The sequence below is a fragment of the Dermacentor silvarum genome, chromosome 10, assembly GCF_013339745.2.
Source record: "Dermacentor silvarum isolate Dsil-2018 chromosome 10, BIME_Dsil_1.4, whole genome shotgun sequence".
In the NCBI taxonomy this organism is placed as follows: domain Eukaryota; kingdom Metazoa; phylum Arthropoda; class Arachnida; order Ixodida; family Ixodidae; genus Dermacentor; species Dermacentor silvarum.
In genome coordinates this window covers 10,007,880-10,026,949 of record NC_051163.1, presented here as the reverse complement: position 1 = coordinate 10,026,949, position 19,070 = coordinate 10,007,880, and the positions used below count along the sequence as shown (strand labels likewise).

The window sequence follows — 19,070 nt, the reverse complement described above, 5'->3', positions numbered from 1 at the left end:
AAATACTGCCAAATGATGTTTTTTTCTGCTCTTGTTCGACCCACCTAATATAGTTAAACCTGGATAGGAAAAAAAGAGAAAGACTGCAAACAGCGCCTCTGATGATGATGAGTTCTAATGGTATTTACTATCTTGTTAGTGAGAAATATTCACGTAACCTGTGCAAGCTACTTACTACCATATCGTGATCTATCCCCCTGCCTATCTGCCTTCTCATGAAGTTACCTATTCCTAGGACATCTTTCTTTTTCATGCTTTTTTGTTTTTCCTCTGATACTCTAAACTTCTCTTGCTTTTTCAACTGCTGACAGTCCACTGTTAATGTCAAGCACTGTCCTCTAGTGTAAAAAATTGCAGCTAGGAGCAAGCTGATATCGGATATACAGTCGAACCTCAATATATCACAGTTGTACTTGCGGCGAAAAACTTGGTTATATCGCAAATTTCGTTAATTCAAGGTTTCGTTCATTCAATGGGACTAAGATCGGGAAATAAAAATAGTTTGTTACGTTGTGAATTTCGTTTAATTGAAGTTTGTTATATTGAGGTTTGACTGTACTCGTCACCAACTGTATTGGCACAAATTCTTTTGATGTCTATATTAGCCAGCAGTGGAGAAAGGCTTAAAGCGCTGTAGCAAAAGTTAACATGTCATCGGAGAAGCGTAGTCTTGCAAGGATTTTCCTGTAAAGATGGTTCAACTAGGTTTTGTCGAGTTGAAGAGGGCTCAACATCACTTCTATTCGCTGCCACCCTCCTCCTCTCTTCGATGCCTCACTGGGACTGACAGTCGTGGGTACCTCAGGGTGACGCGCTTCCACGTTCGAGCAATCACCCACTGGCAATGCTTCCTCCTCCGGTCAGTCGACATCACCTGGGCAAGCGAAGTCATCGTTATGAGAAGAGGAAATGGGCTCTGGCACAGGGAGGCATGCGCGATCGTTCGTGTCAACGTGTGAGTTTCTCCGTGATGCATAGAGCACTGTGATGTTCGTGCTCGTTGAAATTGCGATCGTTTGTGCTTTCCTTTGCACGTTTTGCTTGCCATGTTTTGAAGCTCGTTTTCGGGGCGTGGCATTCTTAAATTGAGGACTTTTTTGCTTGCTAGGTTGCTGATACCAAACCATGAGTGTGAGGTAATATCCTCTGACCTTGCCCAGGAAGCTTGATATTGTAACATGGTGCAGTCTGATCACAGCAATATTTAGGAACTTGTGATTGGCATTATTGGCTATCGTCAGATCTGGACTGACCATAAAACCTGATGTTCAGATATACCTTTTCACTCATGCAAGGGCAGTGCTTCTTTTCCTCAGTACTATCTTGGTAAGGTTCTGCATCAAAGGAGTGTGTAATGATTGTTTACTCTATTGGAAGATGACCTTTACTTCTCCCACCCCTGTGTTAGGGTCGCACAGTTCCTGACACAGAGGACGGCAGTTGGAGTGTTTGCAATGTATAGGCAATGTTCAGCAGTACAGTTTAGTACAGTTCCGTAGTTTGTATTAGTGCTTCATGCTTGTGCTTGATTGTCACATTTGAATGATAGCTTGTGAGATGCAGTAGGTCAAAATAAGCAATCATGTTCAAATGCATCTAGGACTTGGCTCAAACCGTGAGATTTGGAACTTATTAGGATACCAATGCACTGCGACTACATAAGATATTTTACGCATTGCACCTCAGGTGTCAAGGAACCGATGTGGCCATCCAGTTCGAGGCAGTTCTCTCAAGCGGCCCACGAATACAGCTCGTGTGAAGGACGAGTCCTTGGCTAAGCGATTCAAAGAGGTCACTGCTGACACTGGTAAGGAAGCTCCTTTTAACAGAAATAGCATTCGTGGGCTTTTGACTTGCTTTTAAGTATTATGACATCTATTGTAACATTTTCATTACATATGGGTTCACACTGGTATAGCCATTGGATGATTATTGGGTTTGGGCAGAGAATTGCCAACAAGTATCAATAATGGTAGTCTGAAAATTGGATTCACTAGAAAACAAGTGCTTCGATTTCATGAGTTGCCTGTTAAGGGGTTCTTGTGTGCACCTATACTAGCAACCGACTAGGTCAACCCATATTTAGCCTATGTCAAGGAGAAACTGTTGTCTACACCAAACCTGCATTGGACAACCATAGTTGCAGGTAATATGTAGTCGCCACATGGCTGCATGTGATGCCTCAGTTGAACACTTGGCAAACCATCTCATCCTCACCTGAGCGTCAGAAATAGTCAGAAAAACAGACTATGCACAAAAGTAAGCGATAACATATTGCTTCTTAACACGTTGAGCACCATTCACTGGCTGTACTTGACAGAGTCTGTATAAGTGCGAACAGTTTTGTGCAAATTTACCAGCTTGTTGGCTTCGCTTGGTATAGCTTTTCCCAATGTTTGGTCATGACCGGCAATTAGGGGCTACTGGACTGACTAAACCAAATACAGTCAACGTCCAATTTTTCGGACTCCCTAGGGGTCGCGATAATGTCCGAAAAATGAATGCATGCCTTTTACTGCCCCCAAGGGCTCAAATCGCCACAGGCTCGTTCGAAATACCGTTTTTATCCGGATCTAGGCCGATAGTTTTTTTTTTTTTTTTCAAAATAATCATATACGAACTCTAGGGTCAGCTTAGATTCGAGGATTTTTAAAAAACGTGCCAGTTTTTAACTGAAACTGATAAATATGGTGCATAGTTAGCGCCATCTAGAAAAGTCAGTATTGCAGCCGCTACTAGCCGGGCCAGTAGCCAACTGAAGTACACGAGGGACTTCGCCATTTTGACCTGTGTCGTATCGGTAGTGTCGGTATGGTGCAGCATCGGCGCGCGGCGTGGTGTTATTGTAATGGCACCAAACAGGCGATGCCACTATAGTGCCATTTTATAACAAATATCGTATTTACTCGAATCTAATGCACACTTTTAACATGACCCTAAAGCTGCGTTACCATAATAGCCGTCGGCATTTAAAAATGGCCACCTCGCACGCGCGTCGAGCCTAGCTACTCTCTAGCCTAGCTCCTGTAGCTTCCTCCTAGTGCTGCAGTACACGTGCTTAGGCAATAGTCTACCGTCTGTCTTCACGTTCTCTGCGTCTGCTCTATCAGCATGAAGTACCGAGTTCATCATGATACCGCATTTAAAAGGAAAGTGATCATGTGTGCGAGACAGATGGAAATCGGGCTGCATCCCGGGCGTTCGGAGAATCCGAAACTTGCGTGCGGGACTGGCGCAAACAGAAGGAGAGGATTTTGGCCAGCAAAGCAACGCAGGAGGGTTTCAGTGGACCGAACCAGGACATAATCTGCGACGATCCACTTCAGTGATACGATCGCCTTGGCCCTATCTTGAAAGCAATCTGCGATGGGGAAAGTCCGCCGCGCGCCGTATTTTCGCCGTGTTGAAGCGAGAGGCATGCTAGCACGAACTTCAATCTGCTCTCCGCACTTCGTCACTCCAGCATTTTGACAGTTCGTTTCCGCGGTCATCGAGCGAGATGTGTTCATGTTTCCTTGTGTGCGTGTGACACCGTGCTTCTTAATTTATTTAGTAAGCGAATGCTTGCAAGCTTATACGGCCGATAAAACTGCTATCCTTACTTCTTATTACTACTAATTTGGTATCGCATTCGTTGCTTTGCCTTTCGGGCAAAACTGCGACTTTTTTTATTCATCTCAACTTCAGTGCATCGGGGGGAAATCTGTTTGTCCAAATGACAGGAAGTTGTATTTGGAAGGACCTTTTTTTTTTTTTTTTTGTCACGGAAAACGGATGCGAGTTACAATCGAGGGTGCGTTAGAATCGAGTAAATACGGTAGTTGCGCTAGCCGTAGAGGCACTGTCAAGTGTTCCAAGCCGGGCGGAACGTGCGCCGCAGCGAGAATGACATTTACCCAGGAACATTAATCGTGCGCTCCTTTAAAAAGTGCAGCATCTCTTATGCGCTCGATGATACTGAATATAGTGCACTGTTCGAAGATGTCAGCAATAAGGAAGATTGCGACGAGGCTAGGATGGTGACGTAGAATGAGTTCGGCATGTTCATGTTTAATAAATGCTGTTTCATTTTGCGACTGCTGTCCTCGCTTTTTTGTTTGGCCTACATTCGAGGTTTCTTTTTTTTTTTTTTTCCTGGTTTAGAACTTTTGGGGTGTCGGCTTAGAATCGGAGTCGGCCTAGATTTGAGTAAATACGGCAGCTCTAAAGGCCTGCCAGTACACTTATTAGGAGTATCGGTGCTCATACTGTGGTAGGAGACGGCGGAAACATGGAAAGGAAGCATACTGTGTCCAGTGACATTTGCCCCTTCCCACTCTTAACCCTTTCAGGGTCAATATCGTACATGTACGACCTCCGCGAACACCCTCAAAATGGTCAATGGCGTACATGTACGGTATCGCTTGTACATTTAAAAAGCGCGCCTCTTTCGATCATTTCTTTTGCTTGGCATGTGCTGCCACTCGACGGAAACACGTGGAATTTTTTACTTGCGCCAAGGCCTCTCCGTTTTTTTTTGGTTTTTTTTTTGCAACGGCGCGTCGGCTATCGCTCGCGTATCCGGGCGCACGCGCGCGCGCGCGGCGGCGAAGTGCGCGATTCTTTCAATTATTTCTTGCGCTTGGTATGTGCTGCCACTTGACGGGAACACGTGGAATTTTTACTTGCGCCACTGCCTTTTTTTTTTTTTTTTATGGCAACGGCGCGTCAGCTACCGCTCGCGCATCCCGGCGCGCGCGCGCGGCGGCGGCAAGTGCGCTCTTCCACAGAACACCGCTCTTCTTTCTATCATTTCTTTCGCTTGGTATATGCTGCCACTCGACGGGAAGACGTGGAATTTTTACTTGCGCCAATGGCTCTCCGGTTTTCTTTTTTTTTTTCTTTTTTTTTTTTATGGCAACGGCGCGTCAGCTCTCGAGCTCTCGCTTGCGCATCCGGGCGCGCGCGCGCGCGGCACCGGCGGCAACGGTTTTCTCCTGCGGCGGATCCCGCTTGTTGCACTAAACTGATGGCTATCTGCTTTCAAATCTCTCAAAGGGTGACCGCTTGTTACTCGATCGTTTATCGCCCACCGCGGCGCGATTACACCTGTTCCCAGGCAGCCATTTATACACAAACGATGCTGCCGTTTTTGCGGTTCCTTTTTTGGAGACCACAAAAGCTCTATAGCCCCTTGTTGGCAATAAGACGAAGGCTTCTCACTTGTTTCGGTTTCCGGACGTGCACACAACCATTTTTCAGCGCGCTTATCTTCTTATTCACGAATAGACATTGTGTATTTTAGAACACAAACGATTTTTTCCTCACTTTACTGTCACTTTAAAAAAATTACGACCATATTTTTTCGAAATAGATTCTTTCGAAGAATTTAAATCAGCAATAAAAAAAATCGACCCTGGGGGGTCGCATTTGGCAAAACAATTCGACCCTCAAAGGGTTAATATGCATCACTGCAATACTTTGCGTATACTTCACTGCGTAACACTGCTGTATTGAGGCGGAACTGACTTTTGGGAACCGCATTATGCAACGCATCATGCTTTCCGAGCTTCGAAGCCGTTGGCAAGGATTACAAAGGCAGAGTCGGCGCCATTGCTAACAGCGGCAAATTGTTTCAGTGAAAAACACTGCACCAAACAGCAAGACGCATTGTAGCGTTGAAGTAGGTAGGCCTTGCATTGCCACGGGGGTCGCTACGGCTGCCAATGGATCTGCGTGTGAGAGCGCCAGTTCGTAGCGGCGAGATAATGAAAATGGCGGCGGTGGTGGCTTTGATTAATGCTGTTTCGGACCTGCAGTCATAGCAGAAAGTCCAGAAAGTTAGATGGCGAAGGCTTTTTGCGTCCGAAATTTCAGACATTCTTATACATTGACTCTATGGGATACATGGCTGTGCCGCGAAGGCGTCCAAATTATTGGGCATGTCCGAACAATCGGGAGCCTGGAAAATCAGTCGTTGACTGTAACGTAATCTAGCTGTAACAAGCGCATCCTTCTACTACTTTTGTTGTTGAAAAGACACTGTCAACATTTAAAATAAACATGCACTTCTTCATTGGTGGATGACCTCGTCGTACAGCTAAAGTCTGAAAAATCTAACAGTACGCTCCCTGTAAAGCTTTCGAAATATTCGTGATCCTTATACTTTACATTTGCAGTCCGAGTGGCAGGCAGTGCCGTTCAGCTTTCTCAATACAGTTGACTTCCATTCATTCGACCCTGATGGGACCAACGAAATCAATTGAATTATCCGGCTGGTTGTTTAAACAAGATGCAGATAAAGCGCCAGAATACACCGCTGAATAATTTGGCAGTATTTGCCCAATTATAACATGCCCTGAAATCAAACAAGCGTCTATTTCTGGATGTTCGAAGTAGAAAACTAACAAAGAGAGAACATTAAAGCTCCTAAACAAAGTGGAAATCTTATGTGCACCCAATTTTTTGCAAGGAAAATGGGCAAGGGTCTAATATGTCTTGCACAGTGGCGGCCGGTTTCGTAAAGTCAGCTTCGCCTCAATACAGCCATGCTATGCGGCAAAGCATACAAATGCTGCAAATGTGATTTTTGGCTCAACTTTCATGAAAATGAAATGACATAAATGAATAAATAAATAGGGCTTGCATTAGAATTGGGTATATACCGTAACATTATGAGCGATTGTTATTGCTTTAAAAGTTTCCTAGGGTAGGCCGAAAATGGGTGTTTTCGATGGGAGATTTTTTTGTGTGTGTTCAACGCTTTCACTGTCCACTAAGCTTTGTCGAGACAGATGCTACCATTAAAGAGGTCGCTATTGGGGCCAGCATAGGGGTCAGAAGTGTGCATCCTGACTAGTCAAGTTTGAAATATCCGGCGAAGGTCAATTTTTGGATCCAAATTATGAACATTTGGGCCCATTGAAATGCACGGGCACTGGCCAGCACTTTTGGTCTGAATTGAATTAACTGAAAAATCAAATTAACTGGAGTCAATTTAATGAAAACTTGCTGTACTCAAGTATCTAAATCTTGCTTGAACAAGACTAAACGTCAGCAGATGCAGTTTGTATTGCTGTGCCGTGCCTTGTGAAGGCACCTAATGGGATAACAATCTTGCCCTCTCTCGCTACTTTGTGAACAGCTCTCAGCCCAGTGCCGCAGGAGAGGTTAGAGGTCGAGCCTGCTGATGCTACCCAGCTGACATTAGACCAGATCACACAAGACGAAGCTGAGAGGGGCGGCCAAGAAGCAGAGTTGGCTGTTGATGTGGTTGAAGATTCTTGCCGTCTCAGCTTGCCAACACTGGAAGAAGTGGTGCAGCAGGAAGACACTCCCTCACCGTGTCTCGAATCTGAGGAACCGTCACTTCAGGTAACCCCGTTTCCCCTCACTACTTCCTGCCCTTTAACCCTTTAGTATAGAGAGGACGGCATTTTGGCTGGCGTAGCGCAAACGGCATAGCACGAATGGCCACGCAAGTGACGCTCGCCCGCGTGCCGAGAACATCGGACTATAAACGCACCTTAAAGCAAGCGATGCTCCTTAAGCAAACGCGCCTTAACCCTTTAAGGAGGCCCTGAACCACCCCTTGGGCTTGGTGAAATAACATAGTCTGCGGGTAGCATACACTGCTGCGAACACCTCAGCCAAGTTTTGCTGTCGTACGCGATGTGTGGAGCTCGCAAGTGGAGCGCAAAGTCACCTTTCTCTCAAATGCTCTCGTTTCAACAGAAGCCATGATCCTCACTCTCTTCTGTGTGCTTTATTACGTAATAAAGCACATTCCAATACGCTGCTGCTATTGGCTGCCGCGGTCTGTTACACCACGGCTGCCGCGGGGTGCCGCCACGAGTCCACTGGCTAAGTGGCCTGCGCCTCGCTGAGGACAACCGCGTTTGGCTTACGTTTAGCGCATCGTAGGCACCAAAATCGGAAGTTGTGGCATCTACGTTCACATCTAAAATGAAATTTGAACTGTGCACCATGGTGACGTTTCGAAGGCTGTGGCCCCGCCCCACTCTGCCGTAGCTTTCGCCGTGCAAGGCATTGAAGAAGGAATGGGGAGCACAGCGGAGGCCGTGTTTTATTGCCAATAACTCCGCTTCTGCTGAACGCATTGAAGTACTTTTTGCGGCAAAGTATTTCTGAAGTAACCTTTTTTCACCTCAAATGACTTTCTCCACTTCAATAAAAAGTGGTTCAGGGCCCCTTTAAGGACAAAACGTATGAATACCCAGAAAAAATGTTTATTTTTATCTAAATGGGCAGAACACATCAAGAATAAGCATAATCAACAAAGAGAGAAAAAATATTTTGCGGAAATTTGTTCAGTAATAAGAGGAAAACCCCAGGCAGGAAACTGGAAGTGGGCTTCACCCCAAGCCACCTAGGGCTTCGTTTTCAATTTGTAAGGACAGTTCTCAGCAAATGTGAACCATAGGCGTACATTTGCTTTGCATCTTTTGACACCACTGCTGCTGGATATCTTGCATCGGCCTGTCTCCACTGACCTTGCTTTCAAAATACAACGAGTCGCGTGCCAAACTTCTTCCTCGTCCAGTGTTTCTGCTCTAGACCAACCAATGAAGCTTGCTGCCTGTCATTCATGTTGGCCGAAGACATTTAGCCAGAAACTTTGTACTCAGTACTGAAACTCGGCAAGAAAAAAGTTTCTTCGGTATGTTGCTTGTAGGCAACACTCTTCAATAAAGGTTTAAGGGCGGCCGGTGGGCGTCCATGGCGTCCGGTGCAGGCATTTTTGTTATTTTCTCTAGACATGTGAAACTTTCAGGAAATATGCAATCTTGTGTGCTCATTACAGGTGTGCAATTTTTTTTTTTTTTCTGGGGATGGGCGAATATTCGATATTGGCGAATATTCAATCAAATAATTCTATATTCGTTATTTGCTTCTTTTCGAATTCAGGTATTCGATATTTTCGAATTATTCGGCGCTCCCGAATAGGCCGCCAAAAGCCACGGACAGCCGGTACACATCTCGGAGGCTATGCTTGACGTCATGGCTGCCATACATCAACCGTAAATCTCGAAGGCTATACGTTTTTGCATTAAAGAGCCGGAAATCTGCGACGCAAAAGAGCAGAAACGGCGCTAGCGTACAATCGAAACGAAGCGGCGGAGTCTGCATCGCCATAATCATCAGCGGAAATCATACGTGACTGACAGCAACGACGAAACGCTTCGTGCCTATTTGTGCCTTTATTGCGTTTACCGCCACGCATAACGCGTTGGCCGCGGGATTTAATAGTCGCCATCCATGATCGCCATCCTAAAAAGCTGCATAGTGGCCATCCATAATAGCATAGATATCGACCGCGATTTCGTCTGCAGTTGTTGCAGCGAACGGTAGTTTGACTCTGTGCGTGCGTCGGCTGCGTGCCTTAGGGTACGGCCACGCTAGCGGCAAAAACGCGCGCGTCATGCCGCGAGCGGCAAGTTGCCGTGAAGTCCACCGTGGCAATCGCAGCGCGGCAGCGCGATATGATCTCGCACCCTCTTGGAAGACAAAATCACCATGAGCGAAAAGGGTGCGATTGGACAGCGTCCAGAAATCCCTCCATAGAAGCGAGAGACGACGATCGTCGATTGATAACCCGGCGCGGAGCGGCGGAGGTCCGGTTGCCATGGCTCCGTGACGTCACCCTCGTCGCTCTTGATTGGTTCTTCATCTCGCGGCACGTGGAACAAACAGTTGTTCCGGTTTGACTCGGAGCAAAGCTTCGAAGATGAAGAGCACCGGCTACATTGCGATGGACGTGCGATCTGTTGGCGGTCAGCTTACTGGCGAAAAAATAATCGGGATGTGCGCGTGGTAGTGCAAAGCGCGTCGCAAATGATGGCATGGCCGCAGCCGTGCAGCGAAGGAAGTCGCGAGGCCTCGATCGCCGCTGCCAGAGCCAATCACTCACGACATGACGAGAATTGCAGCTTCCGCACTGCTTTTGTGCAAAATAGCAATAGGATTTGCTCATCCATTACACTAATGAAATCGTGCTGACATAGTAAGCATTTGCTTATTATTTTCTGGATACCCTGATAATTCGGCATTCGCTTAATTCGGACATTTTTTTTTCGGTCCCGTGAAATTCGAACTAGGTTTTACTGTAATATGTGATATATACTATTTGAACTATTCGAATCGAAATTATTCGACCAAATCACTATTCGCTTCGAATTCGCTTCGAACCTCAAATTCATTATTCGCCCATCCCTATTTTTTTCTAAGTATAAAAAAAAGTTACAATAATTAATTATTTTGTTAAAATTTTTGGCATGTGACCTGCATAAAATGTAATGCCGCAAGAGAGTTCAATTAAGCAGGTATGTTCCTGAATGTTCAAAGAATGCAAGTTGACAGTTTAATGTTTGTATCTGTATATTAGCTGAACTTCTGAAATTTGAAAGTTGCAACTTTACAAATGTGAATGCTTGTTGATGGTTTCTACAAGATCTTAAAATATTGCAGTGCTTTAAAATACTATATCATAGTTTTTGTGTCTTATTTGATTCATTAGCATTTAGGTAAAAAAAGAAATCAAGAGGATTGAATGAGTAACAGTGACGCAGTGCTGCTCCCAAAATGTTATTGGAAAAATCATTTCTTGAGAGAAGTGCAAAAAATTACAGAGTGTAAAAATGGCATTTCATGCTACAAAACCAGGTAGTTTGTAGGAAATGAAAAGGAAATGAATATTGAATGAGTTGCAGGGGCACAGTGCCGCTCCCCAAATTTAAGACCTGAAAAAAAAAAAAAAAACTGCATTTGAGAAAAATGCAAAAAACCAGAAACACTGGAAAAATTAATTTCAAGCATCAAAACCAGAAAATAATAATTACAACAGCCCCTGGCGAGTAATATAAAGCAGGCTTTTGTCTGTGCTTCTGTGCGGCTGCCTGGAATGCTGCTGAGCACAAAGGCTTTTTGTCCAAGTCGACTGCTCTCTGGCTGCCTTTACACATTTGCTGTAGCTGCAACTCATGTAGTATGAGTGAACTGGACTCATGGTTTTCGAGGTTGAAACACATAACAGCCTCTGCTGCAGCTGTCGGAACAGCACACAATAATGCTTTCTTGTACTTTTGTGCCAGGCTCCAGATGACTGAATGCAGTGCCTCATTGGCATTTTGAGTCTTAATTCTGTGGCATCTCTATAGAAGCTTTTTGTCCGACAGATGTTTATAAACTGGATCATCATGTAGCGCATCGCTTACAGCCTCAGCAAGTTGCACTTGCTCTTTGGTGGGGGCTCATTCCTTGCAATGGCTGCATTGTGGCCACAGGGACAAAAACTGTGTTTGGGTTTCTCGTCAGTAGACGTCATGTGATGGTATGTTGCCCATACTGCGGTGTGCATGTGGTCCACATTTGCGGAATTGGATTTGAGAGTCCAACCATAGTAGCTTGTCAGCTTGGTTGCCAGTCAGAAGATGGCCTTTACTACTTATAGTGCCATCCACTCTCCCCTTTGTGCTTTTGCACAGCGTTCCAGAGTGCAGTCCCCATGCATTTCTGTACATGCTTTGAACGGTCTTTATTTGCACGTGTATGAAGCCATGCATTTTTTGATCATTGATGGCATTGTACGTACAGACTGGCTGTCACCACCACAAAACATGGCGGTGTATCTGCGACATGAACTGAACGGGAGCACTGAAATAAAATCATTGCTGCCTCTACTTCCACCTGGCCAGCCTTGCACGAGGTGTTCTTTTGGCAGGAATGCCGCGATTTCCAATCAGCATATTAGGGCTGTCTGGTTTCGTGCCACATTCACAGCCAAGGCAGAAATTTGACAGTACGACATAATCTAGCACATACCCAGAGAAAACTATGGGGGCACCTAAGCAATTCTTACGATGTGTGAATGTGAAAGCTTTACTTGATTCTCAGTGTGTCGCTGTGTTTAGTGTTGCTGCGTTATGTTTCCGAGTGTAATGTTGCTTATGAGGTCGCAACAACGCAAGACGACAAACCAGCCATATTACACTCTCTCAGCTGAGTTTTATTTGTGGAGTTCTTATTAAAGTAGTGTTTCACGCACATTGCGTTGAGTGCTCTTTTTCAATGACACCACTTTTCAGCACGATGACACCACATTGCCGAGCGATGACAGTACTTTTCCGAGCGGCACCATGGTATTGACACTACATTTCTTCATCGGGTTCGTAGGCGAACTCTACCTCATTCTCTGGGGGATGTCGTAGTCATCGTCCGACGGGTACCTGAAGCGCGTTGCATCTTATTTGTCCTCCATCGGCTCCGGCTCTGGCATCTGTGGGCCCCCGCAATGCAAATGGCAGACTGAGTGGCTGCAGCTCGCCATGCTTGCTCCGCAGCCACTCGCGCTGCCATCTAGCGAATCACCTGCCAGGCAGAGTCCAACCACGTGCACAGGCCCAAAGATATTCATCACTCTCACCTGTTACAATGGTGGGCGCGATGTAACAGTGGCGCAGTGGTTAGTGCGCTTGGCTACTTAGTGGTAGCAGTGGCGGTAGGGCAGAAAATCAAATCCTAACCATGGCCACTTTTCTTTTTAGTTAGATAAAGATGACGTAATTTGTATGCCGTTTTTCTGCCACGACTTTCTGATGACGGCGGGGTTGCACAGTGAGCCAAGTAGTACTCTCGCATTAAGATGTGTCCGCTGTTCCACTGTGGTAGACCGATGTCGCCGTTGATAATTGCAATCTCTTCACGCTGTGTGGCATACTTCTTCCACTTCCTGCGAAATTTGTGCAGCTTATTGGAATTTTCGAGCATGGTTTGGCATTGTAATCATGATCGTTGAAAAAAGTCACGGCATAATGACGTCACCAACGTATGTTTTCGCACCGCGCGCGCGTTGCCCTCTGCACCAAACTTTCTCGTGCTCCAATCAGAAGGTGCCCTGCAGTCACTTGCTTGCCAAGGGCCAACAAGATGGCATGATTTGGTCTCGTGCTTTTGCCTGGTAGCTCTCTTCTGAAGTGGCATTAAAGGCTTGTTTTGGCGGGAAATTAAGCCGGAAAGATACCCTTTCAAATGAGACTAGAGGGCCAGAATCTGGGAAGCAGTTCCGAAATGGCGAATGGTGAAAACTGCATAACTTTTGGTGCTTTCGTAGGCAAAGCTGAGCGTTTCGATGGGTAAATATGGTGTTTTTTTTGCTCAATGACGTGTCATTTGAGCTAAGTTTTGCCTGGTAGGTATGCCATGAAATGCAGATTATGAAAATAACAGTATGTAAAAATTGATTTTTTTCGTCTCCAAGACTCGTGTACTCCTTTAAGGGATCCTAAACAGAATGTAAACCAGCTTAGGCAGTCAAGGCAAGCTCCCAAAATACTGTTCACGTTAATTTGCTGAAGAAAGCTTTGCATCGCATGCGTCTATCCTTACTGCCCAGAAGTGTGTGGCTCGGGTTGATCCTATGAGCATTTTCAAAGATTGTCGACCTCCATCTTACAGCAGGCTCTAATCTAAACTTTTGTTGTGTCCTCGTGGTGTTGTGCAGAGGCAAAGCAAACTGAAGTAGGCTCAAATTGCAGCGTTGTATAGCAAATAATATGCTTATGCGATCCAGTGAACCAACGCATATGCAAGCAAGCATTCGCCAGTCAGTGCTGTGCCCTGAACCTGTACAAAATATTTTACCTTCCATGGTATTGTCCTGGCATTGTCTCGTGACGAGTGCATTGTCGTTCCTTGTGGCCCCTGCCTTTCAGCTACTGTATTTGTAGACTGCAAAGTGCCGATATCTATCCAAACAGCATGTAAGATTAGCGGAATTATGCAAAAAAAAAAAAAAGAAAGCAAAAAAGAGTGCATTTCAACTTTTTACACAATCCCATGAGTGTATAATTATAAGTGTACCTTGTACACTTATAATTGTCCTATATTAACGAAATTTGGCATACATACTCTTGAAGATATGTAGAATGCTGATATCTACTTGAGATTGCAATATCTCTCAGCAGCAGTTGCGAAAGTACAAGGTTACACTTCATGGAATTGTGAGAAAAAAAATTGTTAATGTGTCCTAATTGCATGGTTCCAGTAATTGTACATGCTGTTTGGATAGATATTGGCACTTTGCGGCCTACAACGAGCTAAATAAACTAAACAATGATTTTTGTGAAAACTTTGTACACAGGAAAGTGCCCACAAAGATCACTGTATATTTTGCCATTGTGAAGGACAAAAAAAAAAATATATATATATATAGAAGCTACAGAAAAAGTAATGACATATTTGAAATCTGCATAGCAAACGCTAATAATTGCAATATTTTTATACCTGTAGTACAAATAATAATTTAAAAAAATTTTTTGAGGAGAATTTCCCATACGCCAAAATTTAAAGAATGAAGCGACCCATGTGCCTGCATTAGTGTAGCTCTTCAGCTGTCTGCCAAAGTAGCTGCTGGAACTACCATGATCCAGTTCCCAACCACAAGAAATTTAGTGCGGGGTGGAAAAATGACAGGTAAAGCAAGCGAATCACGAGTTCCCACCTCTTTTATTTCTCTGGCCTTGTCTTTGGTGATTCACAGTTTGCAATATAACAATTTATGATCACCAAGTTAGATGAGCAAACATTGCATAGTGCATATTTTCTTTATGCATCATGAATGCACCCTTCCTTAAAGCTCATTGCTGTATTTACCATTTACAAACCTGTCAGCAGTCTGCAGGGCCAGTTTCAAATGTAGTCCTTGTCTAAATTGCAGCCATGCCAGGAGCAGCCACTTGCAGTCTCAGAAACTGTCTCGAGCACAATGGTGCAGCCACTGGAGGCGCCGGAGTGCATTATTCCGGAGGCTGACGAGTCTACTGTACCTTGCGAGGATGAAGGCAGCGAACCACTGTCAGCAGAGCAGCTACTGCTTAGGGTGTACGATGACAAGTCTGAGGAGGCATCTCCAGCTCCGGCATCGGAGGGTTATGCCACTCTTGCTGAAGAAGCTGAGGAAGCAGCTGTAGAAGAGGACACCATGGTTGAAACTGAGGTGGAAGTTGAAGCCGCTCTGCACGAGGAGGTTGTGTCTGAGCCGATAGGTCCGATCACACTGGCGCCGGAGGTGGCGACCGAGATCATTCTGACGACTGACATTCCGCCTGCGGTGGGTGCTGAGGAGGAAGTGGTCTACCTGTCCTCACCGGTGGATCACAGTACTGTAGTTGTGACCACTGAAGAGGAGGAACCAATGGACAGGGACCTCATGGCAGCCAACAACATGCTGCTGTTGCAGGAGGAAAGGCGAGATGACCATGCTGTCCTGGCCAACATGGTTGGGCACGACAGTGTTCCCGATCAGGTGGCTCTGGAGGTTGTGGCGCAAGAGGTAAGGATCTGTTTCACTTCCCCTGTGCACTGATGCGTTTCGTGCGTGAAGAGCGGTTTTATGCTACAAGCATACACTGAAATCGGAAGAAAAGCATATTTTGTGTTCTGTTTTAAGTTTGTTTCTTTCACGCAGCACTTACCAAATTTGTAGTTCATAAATACCCAAGTGTTACAGTACAATTTTGTGCATTTTACTGGCCACATCACATTTTTCCCGTGGTCATGCTTAAAGTGTAGTAGATGAGTTCTGCTTTGATAAGTTCATGTCTCTTGTGATCAATTGCTGGCTGGTACTATAGGTTGCCTAGGGCGGGCCTTGTCTTGCACTGTTGAAGGCACCAACTTGGTCCACCAATGACAATGACTGGAAACCTTTTTTCAGTAAAACTAAAAATGCAGCACCAATGACCACCAATGTGGTCATTGGTGTTGCATTTCCAGTTTTACTGAAAAAAGGTTCCGAGTCATTGTTGCTATAAAATGTAGGCCTCAATACTTGCTATAATGAGCAGTGAACATTTTAGTGTGTAATAAGCCTTGTGGTGATCATATAATAATCTAGTTCAGATTAAGATGGAGATGTAGAGCTTCAGTAGGTAATGTAATGCATTGAACAGGTAAACAGTAGACTGTTGACTACCAAAGTAGATTCCAAAGGAAGGGAAAAGGGGGCCAGTGGAGAATTGGACGCTGGGATGGAGGATATAAGATCATTCACTCATTAATTTCATATGGTAGTTGAAGGTCCTTGAGGCCTTTGTCCTGGAGTGAAATTGACCATGGTGATGACAAGATCTTAAGGTACAGTTCAATGGACAGAGTGTATTTGTTCAGAAACTGAATCTGAAGTCCTTGTTGTGTGTACATCTGGGGGAAGAAAAGCAGGACTTTTCATTGCCCAGCTTCCTGAAAGGCTTGTTACAAGTACAAAAGGTTTTTGTAGTCTCCCACACAGTAAGATAATAATTACTGTCTTCCGCAGGAGCCTGCCCTAGAAGCTGTGGCTGAAGTTGTCGAAGTTGAGGAAGTCCCACTCGAGGTGGACATGGTAGGACCTTCACCGCCCCTAGTGTTCCAGGCTCTGGTCAGGCCGAGTTCTCGGAGTGCCACACCTGACCCAGCAATGCTCATCCACAGCACACAACCACTCGTCGTCGTCACGCGCCCTTCCAGCGCTCCTGTGACCCTGCCCGAGACTGCTCTCCTGAAAACTGCAGCGCGCAAGTCGCTTAGCTGCAGAGACCTGTTGGCCCTTCAGGAGCAGGTGTCGTCGTCAGCAACTTCTCAAGCAGCCGTGGCATCACAAGTGTGCGTGTCGATTGAACAGTCAGGTGGTGGCGTCGCACTTGTGCCGATCATGGTGTCTGGAAACGGTCGTCGACGAGGTGGCCACGGTGAGGACGGTACTGGATGTGGTGGCAGTGGTGAAGCCAGCGCGTGCGCGTGCAGTCTGAGGCCCATGGCAGTGTGTCGCAAGTGTGGTGCATTTTGTCACGACGGATGCATAGGCCCTTCCCACCTGTGCGTCACCTGCCTCATACGGTGACAGAATGCACCGTGCGCTGTTTTGTCAAGGAGAGACTGTGGTAAATAGCGCCCAAAAGGTTTAAGCACTCGTGTCTGCCACTGCCCAAAGGATAAATTGAACAGCAGGGCTGGCTCTTAGTGGCAGTGCATGCACTGATCGTGAATGAAGGCATGATGCAGCGCAAGTGATTATGTCCCACCGCAGGTCTCCTAACCCTGCCTGTGAATAACAGTTAGGACGTCCTTTGTACTTGACTCAGCATGGTTTGCATTGTTTTACCAGTGTAACTTGCTGCGTTGACCTTACTTTTGTGATTTTTTTTTTCTGGTGCAGGATGGCTGACGTGTAATATTTATTCATGCCGAGTTTTGTTTGCACTGTCCAAGCGTAACAAATGATGATACTTGCAGCTTCCAGAAACAGCATAGTTGCTGCTGCTATGAAGCTGGTAACGGATGCAAAGAAATGCAAATTGTGTTGGGTGAAGCATTAGTAGCTTCCCTATTATTTCTGTGTAAGGTGGTCGATAAGAGTGCCAGGTTCCTCTCCAGGGAAGTGCGGGCAGCTCCGTTTTTAATGACCCCTGTGGTTGCCAAAGTCTTAATGTTGTTTTCCAGCTTTTCTGTCATCGTGCTGGTGTGGTTTCAGAAAAACGCGAGCTTGTAAGAGTGGTTCACGAGATCATGCACCTAGTAGTTTGGGATTGTCTACATTTTGTGCGTAGCTTTCCCTCAAACCATTGCTGATGTGTTTGGAAGGGAGAAATGACGTGATGGGGGGGGGGGGGGGGGTGGATGGACCACGTTTCCTTTTCTTTTGAACCGAGGGTGGCTCATTTGTACATGTTCGAAAGTAGCTGGGATGGATGTTGTGCGAGAGAATATTTATTTGTCTGGATTCCTGAAGTGTAAATTGGGCTTAAGGTGTTCAGGGATGAAACTGACTCAAGTGTATGGCATTTGCTTGAGGAAAGTTCTCATGTGCGCGTGTTCAAGACTCATTCAAGTGAAATGTTGCATGAAACGCTTGTTGCATAAAGTTACCTCTAGTATATAAATATATATATATATACATATATATATTATACATAGTCCAGCTACGCTGGGTCTTCAGTTTGGCTACTTCTGATATACAGGTCTTTTTTCTCATTGTAAATAAATATTTCCGGTTCGCTATAGCAGCCTCTCTCTTTATTCTGCACTCTTGTGGTTTGTAATGCTCGACTGAATGCCCAGCAGGTTTATGCTATTGAGCAAAGGCAAGTATTAGCAATTGAAATGGAATTTATAAGTTAGTGTTCTAATAGTATAGGAAATGTGCCACTTTTGCCGAGAATTAATCTTCTGTGAGTGGGAAAACAATGTACCGAATGGAATACAGTGGCAGTGGCTGTCGAGTTTCCTACTAAAATTGCTAAAGGGAACTCTGGTACTAGTGTCTATGGGAGCTGCGGGTGACTGTCTAACCAGTATCGAAATGGGTACGTAGGGTATACATGGATTTGCCTAAACTTTGTCCTTGGGGTTTCAAATGGCATTGGAACTTGGCCAATCGATAATTTTCAACAAAACATTGCATTATCAATGCCATAATTGTGAATGATTATGCGTGTGCACAGAAATTTATTAGCATCATCCGCTCAGAAAGAAAGGAATGCGTCTGAAGCTACAAGCATGAAGGTTGAACAAATCCATGTACTTATTAGCCCCTTTTTCCATGGTAGCTGAACAATCGCAGTGCCAGAGAAATGTGCCTCTAGTAATTTTGGGTATGAAAAGCTGGTCGTGTTGGCCACAAGACTTGTCTGATTTGTCAACGGCAGCTGAGTCCTCATAAAAAAAAAGCAGCCTGCATCTGAAACTGACAGAAAATTAAGGTCAAACACTCTCATTAAGACTTCCTATTTTATATTCAGAGGAACTCTTGGATGCTGCTTAGCTTCTATTAAAACAGTGAAAATTGACACGGAGGCCAGATCGACACAGAGGATCTTTGCGCCGGTCATCACTGTCTTGCATGCGTAATCATGCCTCGAACTTTTCAATACAAACGTGCCTGCTTACTGCAGGCACGTACTGCAGGCCTTAAGTTTAGCACAGAATAATCGGGAATTATGAACTTTAATGAAGGAGATGAGTAATTACGTGGTGTCAATTCAACAAATCATACCCATAGTTAAGCAATATAAGTACCTCGACGTATACATAAACGA

At 45.2% G+C, this 19,070-nt stretch overlaps 1 protein-coding gene across 4 annotated transcripts in view; it reads left to right on the top strand.

Annotated features, from left to right (window-relative positions):
- The window catches only part of LOC119466275 (putative Polycomb group protein ASXL2), a 49,390-nt gene extending 31,357 nt beyond the window's left edge, over positions 1-18,033 (top strand). For all 4 annotated transcript variants that reach the window (XM_037726751.2, XM_037726750.2, XM_049657836.1 and 1 more), the window contains 4 exons: positions 1,687-1,807; positions 7,124-7,353; positions 14,714-15,328; positions 16,313-18,033. In XM_037726751.2, coding sequence (XP_037582679.1) covers positions 1,687-1,807; positions 7,124-7,353; positions 14,714-15,328; positions 16,313-16,876 — 1,530 coding nt within the window. In that variant the 3' untranslated portion in view covers positions 16,877-18,033. The remainder of the gene's footprint in view (positions 1-1,686; positions 1,808-7,123; positions 7,354-14,713; positions 15,329-16,312) is intronic.
- The last annotated feature ends 1,037 nt before the right edge of the window (positions 18,034-19,070 follow it).